The 7,783-nt window shown below is 31.0% G+C and overlaps 1 protein-coding gene across 1 annotated transcript in view; it reads right to left on the bottom strand.

The window, feature by feature from the left end:
- Positions 1-6,721: 6,721 nt before the first annotated feature.
- The window catches only part of Smp_179700 (hypothetical protein), a gene marked incomplete at both ends in the record, with an annotated part of 11,320 nt that continues 10,258 nt past the window's right edge, over positions 6,722-7,783 (bottom strand). The window contains one exon of the mRNA XM_018799046.1: positions 6,722-6,820. Within this exon, the coding sequence (XP_018650873.1) occupies positions 6,722-6,820 (99 nt within the window). The remainder of the gene's footprint in view (positions 6,821-7,783) is intronic.

Here is a 7,783-nt window from a genome sequence, read left to right as displayed (position 1 = left end):
GTACAATATACAATGTAATACATTATATATACTACTTATATGAATGAATATTTTAAAGTGTAATATATATTAGAGATATACATTTAGATTATAATGAGGTTCTATGTCAAAATGATTGTTTAAGAATACATTACAAACATTTAAAAGTATATTGAAACATTGAAATTATAGATGAATAGTATATGAGTGTTAAATGTTCAATACATATATAGATCTATACACTTTAAAGAGGAATATCTTGTGTGAAAAAAGGTCTGTTAATTTATATAATGATTAGTTGTTTTTCTATTGTCCTTAAATGATACACTTTCTTAACAATTAGCACAAAAATTTTGTTACGTTTAAAAATAAATTCATAGAAAGTAAAATGTATGATATATATGTATAATAATAGGATAAATGAAGGTAAACATGAGAAGAATGAACAAAAATTAGATAGAACTAGAAAGGTAGGCCCTGGACAGAGTGGGTTGGAGAATGATGGTCGGTGGTCTATGCTCCATTGGGAGTAACAGGTGTGAGTAAGTAAGTAAATGAAATGTGGCTAGTAATGAAATACAAAACTGATGTTTCATTGCTTTTGGGGTCCATCAATAAGATGTACCTGAATTCCAATGTTACTGTTTATATCAGTACTCAAGTTTAGTAATCTACACTTTGAACACTCAACAAGTTATTCATTGAATTGATGATTTCAGATAGACAGAAGGTTATGTGACGGGTATGATCTTTAATTAAATTTGTGACGGTTAGAGTTATTCTATAGGATACAATGTGAATTCTGAATTTTGTTACAAGCCGCATTCTATCTACTCTAAATAAATGTGTGACAATATGAATATATCAGGACGATTCACACAGTATGTTCATACGTCAATTACGACAGATTAAACCTCAATCAAGAATACCAATAACGAGATAATTTAAAATAGCGAAAATTAAATATCTATTAATACTTCAATTGTAGATATCTTTGTTTTTTTGACCTGTAGTTAATAACTATGATAATAGCTAATCATTCTATGTCTAAAAAAGAAAGGACTAAATAATGAATACGTTATGCAACACCATGGTGTATTTCACAACAAACGTTCAAAAGTTTTAGGTCTATGTCTATCCCATTTATTACTGTTTTAAACCAAGTTCACTTCAATGGATTATTTACTAAATGTTTGAAGCAAAAACTGGATAACTATATGATTACTAGTTACTATACATTGGTGGTATTCCAACCTGAGCTTTTCTCAATAAAACAAGTATATATCTTGTCAATTAGTCCACGTAGAGGAGAAATCTAGTTGGAGGATTGCATATAACTATCAAATTATGAGTTCTCGAACTAATGGTTTGATATAAGATCTGAATTATCCAAAAATACAGTTTACAATTTATTCATATATCTTATATTCAGAAAGGATACATTTTTGTATTTGAATAATCATGATTCGCACCATCATAATTAAATTTGTAGAGACCTTTCCGAATGTAATATTAAGTTTCCGTTATAAATCGGCATCCCTAATTCCTTGGTTCTCCCATTGAAGTCAGTTTATATGAAAATGTATCTTCAGATTATTGCTCAATATTCGACAGAAATCTTATTTGGATTTAGGACTGTAAATGGTTGGCTTAAGCAAAACATATACCATTTTATAAATGGTAAAATATTAAGATTAAATGTTAACTATAAGTAATAAATGGTTTTAGCTGAGAACGCTTACGATCAACTCAAGTGCTGCTGCCCGGCAGCATTCCGGTGGTGCAGACCGACCGCGGCGGCCAGGTATTTGTCTCTTGCTATTTTCAAAATGTGGACAGGAAGGAGGAAATCTCAATAAGGTCAGTGTCTTTGTCTGAGATCTCCAGCATTTATTATCATGACAGGTTGTGAGCCTATCACGATATCGCATGCGCCCACGAAATCAGGATTCATAATTGTTTGGTCTAAACAAACATACTACAAGAAGGTATGTCGCGGCCAAGATGGTATGACTATTAATACTTTCTAGTAATGGCTTTGAAACCAAATTAGTGATATTCTAACGAGTTTTCATCCATGTAACAAACCAATTTAAATGTGGGACATCAGAATTCTTACTGAATCATGACTCATGCTTTATTCGAGCAATATAACATGAAGGTTAGGGAATCCCCATAAAAAATAATGATGACTTGGTCGTTTCAAAAATGTGCTTCCGAATGATTATGAACACCAAATGCATAAGCCAGTACAAAACAATTAAATCACACCATGATTTAATTTACCATTAATTTTAGAGAACCATTACAAAATATATATTTGGTAATGACAGAAATGAAATGTAAATTAGTAAACACCTATACTTTTATGATTGTTTCCATTTTATAAATAAAGCAAAAAATAATAACCATCACAAAGCAGTAGGAGATCAACTGATTTCCGTAAAGATTGTTCCTATTGTTTTGATACAGATACTTCTATTATTTAATCTCAAATTATCCATTCATTACTCACTAGAAACTAAGAAGTGACACTGAGGTGAATGCATATAATTGATATTCCTCGTCTAAGAATAAATTGAAGTGTTATTTCATTGAAAAGATGCTCTATGATTAGATCATTGACGCTGGGTGAATGTACTGGATCTGAATTGATTTTCACTTGGTGATTTAAACCCAGTACCTATTGTTTCAAATGAAAAGAATTTTATTAACCTAACCACTTATTCCAGACGCCTATTTACTCCTGAAATAAGCATAAGGTTTTAGTGAAGCTTTAGTCGGTCTTTTGAATTATCCCATTTTCGATATTTTTGACTGAACTCGGTGGAATTCGAAGCTAAATGCACGGGATTCAAATCTTAGAGAAGACATCAACTCTGAAATGAGGGCACAAATGGGACGACGTGGGAGTTCCGTATTCCACTCCTCATATTTCGCTTATGAGGAAAAAACTTGTGCCATAATGGCTACGTTGAATAAATTCAAATAAGATCCATTATATGACAATTAAGACTAATCAAAATTCACTCCAAAATATCAACAATGAAATAACCTAATACACCATCACAAAGTAAATTAAGATCTGTTGAAAAAAATAGTACGATTTTTTCGTGTATTATAATTGACCAGATTTTGAACTCACTTTACTCATAGCGAATAAATTTTCCAGTTGATAATAAAATGCATAAAGAATATTTACTGGTATCGGTTGCCCATAGAAAAGTATTCCACATTTGGCTAACTAAAATTTATTAAACCAAGCAAAAGGAAATGGAAACAGTAATACTATAGGTGCAACCATAATCAGCAGTTATGTAATATAATCATTCAAAAGTGTTTCATTGAATAAAAGTTTCAATCTTTTTTCAGTGATTGTTAGCTCATGAAACCTTTTATTTCACTCAATAAGATACGAAACTCGTAAAACTAGTCAATAATAGGAAACCGTTATATCAAAATCTAATAGTCAGTAGTCAGCTGTTTATAATATGATATAGTCAACTTGTAATGTTGTTGACAAAGTCCCGTTATCAATCTTAATATGATCAATATCATGGTCTAATTACTTTTTATATACTTGTAAAAATTATGTATATTTAGAAAAGATATTAACAAGTGACTGACTTTTACTGAATTAGATCATGTTTTACCGTAGAAAGATTTCTGTTTACAACAGCTTTTATGCCTCTTAAAAGGATCTTTATTTTTAAATGTATAAAAAGAACTCAAAACTTGTTTGAGCATCTTACAAAAAAATATTTGGTCAATGACGACCGAAAAATTCAAATTTGTGATGTCACTGATTGTGCTTTTATCTCTACAGGCTACTTCACAAAGCTATCACGAGTAGTGGCGACTTTTATTTAAATCCAAATAAACGGTTTAAAAGTTTAATAATCTGATGAATATTTACGTCATGAATTTCTTGAAGTTGGATAACATCAAATAGTTACACATTTTATGAATCTTGAACCAAGTAATCAACTTTGAGTAATATCGGCAAAAAGTGTAGTTGTTGTACAATAACTAGGAATAGGTCTGGGGTAACGTCTCTGAATAAACATTAGATAATACAGATTAGATCGCCACTGAAACACTAGCTTCTTCAAGGCTAAAGATGCATAGACAAAAGGCTGAAAATCCACATGTCCAAGTCAACATTACGTCTTGTACTGTGTCAGTGAACATGAATTCTTAGTGTTTCCCAATAATTTAATTGCATTCTACTATTCAATAATCATATTTAAGTGTCAAGTTGTATATCATCTCATCAAACAACGAACATTATTTAAAGGATAATTAAATTTTAATCTCAGAAACCGTAAATGCTATTCACTGTTTATATACAAGTGTACAGTTATGGAAACGAAATTTTCATCATAACCTGACTGCATTTAAACATACAGCAAAATCATAAAATAATTAAGATTACTTCATTGTTGTCGAAGTGCATCCACTTTTGATAGTTGTCATAGTTTTTTACTCTGAGAACTTATGAATCTTGAGAAAAGTTAACATTAAAACATTTCAACTATTATCATTTTGAAAGATTACAAAGTAGTGTCATATTTGAATTCATTTGGTATTGTTTTGCTTGTATCTTCCGATTGTTGTTAAGGACTGAAATTGATCAGTCTCTTGTTGTCATATGTGCATCATGTGCGGACTGTCTCCATATTGCTTTAAATCACAAGCTTTATAAGCAAAGATGGATAGTGGCTAGCAGTTGAATGCAGGGCGCACGTTTCACCCTATTTGGGACTCGTCAGCTGGATGTACATGCTAGCCACTATCCACCTTTGCTTATAGTGCCATATTTGTTTGAAAGATTCAATTTATTAGAAACAATAATGAATAATATCTTCTGGTCATATCTAGCTTGTATATTAACCACTTCATTTAGAAGTGGTATTTGTTACATTAAAGAAGAACTCTTAAAAGTCCAAATCAAATAATGAGGTGAATACATTAAAATGATACTTTAAACTATTAGCTTAAATTGATCGGTTAGTGAATAATCGATCGAAATCGTAATACAGCTCATTGTTCATGAATTTACAATTTACATTTTGTATATCGTTGACATGGTTACATGACATTTGAATTAAAATGGCTTAATAGAATCTTTGACACTTGATGCTTAGAATCTTACCTTATCAAATCAAATGACAGCTCATATATACTTTATCAAGTGATAAATTATCAATGAACTATATTGAACATTTATTTGTTAACAGTAAACATTGAACAACAACAAAAACCAATGCAGAATACTTATGAAGCAAATAGTGATTTTTAAACACATCGGTATACATTATTACTATATGAGGTGTATATATCTGTGTAAATTGATAAGTAATTGACCATTAACGTGCTTTTTGAGGCGATTTAGTTACATAACTTGCCAATCTTTTTTATTAATTTTAACCAGAATTAGGCACCATTTTGAATTTTTTTACAGATTTATTTAATTTGGTGATAAAAGATTTAGCATCATTTAACTGTTGAATATCCCCATTGATCATTCATTAGTTGAGATCACGAGTCATTTGAAGCTAGACCATCATGGAAAACATGGAAGCACTGGACGGCTGTTTCGTCCCTTTATGGGACTCGTCAGCAGTGCACATCCACGATCCCGCTTCGCGAGATTTGAACCTAGAACCTATCAGTCTCGCGTTTGAGCGCTTAACCTCTAGACTACTGAGCCGGCCGGCATCCAATGGTGTTGATGTCTAACTTCAACTGATCCATGAAATTAAGTGGCACATAAACCATTGTCTTTAATGACTTACTATCTCACAACAGACCTGGTTGAACTCAACTGGTCTGATCATTCTGTTTACTTTCTATAAACGTAAAGCTACATTGATGTTTTTAATGATGAATAAAAGAATCAGAGCATAGACATGAATAAATTTAACACAAAATCAATATTAAATTGTGACGCTACGAACAGAGTTTTAAATTTATTAACAGAATTCGGAAATTGTAACCATCCATAAATATTCGAATAAAAACAATAATCCTATTGGGTAATAATTTTATCCACCGTTATTCGTAAATATGATAAAACATTCAGAATACATGATAAATTTTCATCCTATCATCAGTATGTTCATTATATGATTGAATGAGTTCATTGTCAGTAATTCAACATTTAGTTAAATCACTTCAATAGATTACATATATAACTTTGAACCATTAACAAACAGTCAACTTTCGAAGTACTACAATGATTTAAACAATAAAAATATATTTAGTATTGTTTGTTTGAATCTTCCCATTGATGTTTAGGACTGCAACTGGTCAGTCTCTAATTGACATATGTGCATACTGTGCGTATTGCCTCGATATAGCCTTAATTCATAAGCATTATAAGCAGAGATGGATAGTGACTAGCAGTGGAATCCAGTTTGACATGCATTTCGTCCTAATCGGTACTCGTCATCTGGATGTACCTACATCTCAGAGTTGATGTTCACTCTGGGACTCGAACCCAGTACCTTTCGCTTCAAACGCTATCGCGTTATCCACTCGGCCACTGAGTCTACTACCAATTACACATCTTTGCCTTTCAACAGGCTATATGGATTCGGCTTTTTATTCTATTTTTTGTTGAATAGTCTCGTTTGCAGTTAGAATAACTACCTATTATCATTAAGGCTTTCTGGTGTTAGAATAAATAAGATTCTTAAATGAATATATAAATTATAATAACTGTTGTACAAAGTAGCGATTACTTATGTAGTTTAACACTTACAATTTCTTCATGAGTCGGACGTTTGTATTCTAATCCAGAGTACCAAAGGCTTTCACAATACTGTCTCAATGCATCCTATTAAAGATATACAAATAAACATTCAATATATTCCAATTAGTTTTCAGTAATCTTTATTATAATATATAACAATGTATAGAATATATTATGGAAATTAATACAAAATGGTCGGCGGTTTGTAGATATAGTCAGGTCGGTAGAAATTGATATGTAATAATATTAGTAATCACTGTAATAAAAGACCTGAGTTTAAATTTTCGGAAAAAAGATGGTTTCTAGATTGATTTTAAAATGACCATTTTCCACAAAACTAATAAGAATATGAACTAATGAAAATTATAGATCATAAGTCCTAGTGAAATGGTTTTACTCTATTAAATTAGTTATTGTATATACTCCAGCAAAAAAATTGATTCAATGAGCACAGAGTTGTCATTAGTATACAAACTGAAATGCCAAAAATTTACCATGAACAAACCATAAATTGAACTTTGATATAACAAACACAACATATTTGCTATAGACGGTACATGTTACCGTTTGGGCACTAAAATATACATTTTAAATATAATAATGATATATACTACTTTCATAAAAATTAAAGTTAGATAATGGGGAGTAGATTTCTATTTACTTATATATGTATTATAAACTGAATGAACTAATAGAATGATAAGAATATACAGTAAAAGGTCAGTTGAAAGATTCAAAGCAAGTAATACTAAGTGAATTTAAACTTCACCCCATTGCACAAGCAAATGGCGAACGGTACTGAGTTCTAGTCCCAGAGTGAATATCCACTCAGATGCAGGCACATCCAGCTGACAAGTCCGAAATAGGACGAAACGCGCATCTTTGATTCCAATGCTAGCCACTATTCATCCTTGCATACAGTAAAACGCTTTGATTATTTTGCACACATTTATTCTTTGAGAAAAGGGAGTTTTCACATATATCAAATTGAATTTAAATTTAAAGATAACTAGAAGAATTAAATACATTTTACAGTTGCCTATTATA

The sequence above is a fragment of the Schistosoma mansoni genome, chromosome 3 (assembly GCF_000237925.1).
Source record: "Schistosoma mansoni strain Puerto Rico chromosome 3, complete genome".
In the NCBI taxonomy this organism is placed as follows: domain Eukaryota; kingdom Metazoa; phylum Platyhelminthes; class Trematoda; order Strigeidida; family Schistosomatidae; genus Schistosoma; species Schistosoma mansoni.
The sequence above is the reverse complement of the archived record's forward strand: the minus strand, read 5'-3'. Positions and strand labels throughout refer to the sequence as shown.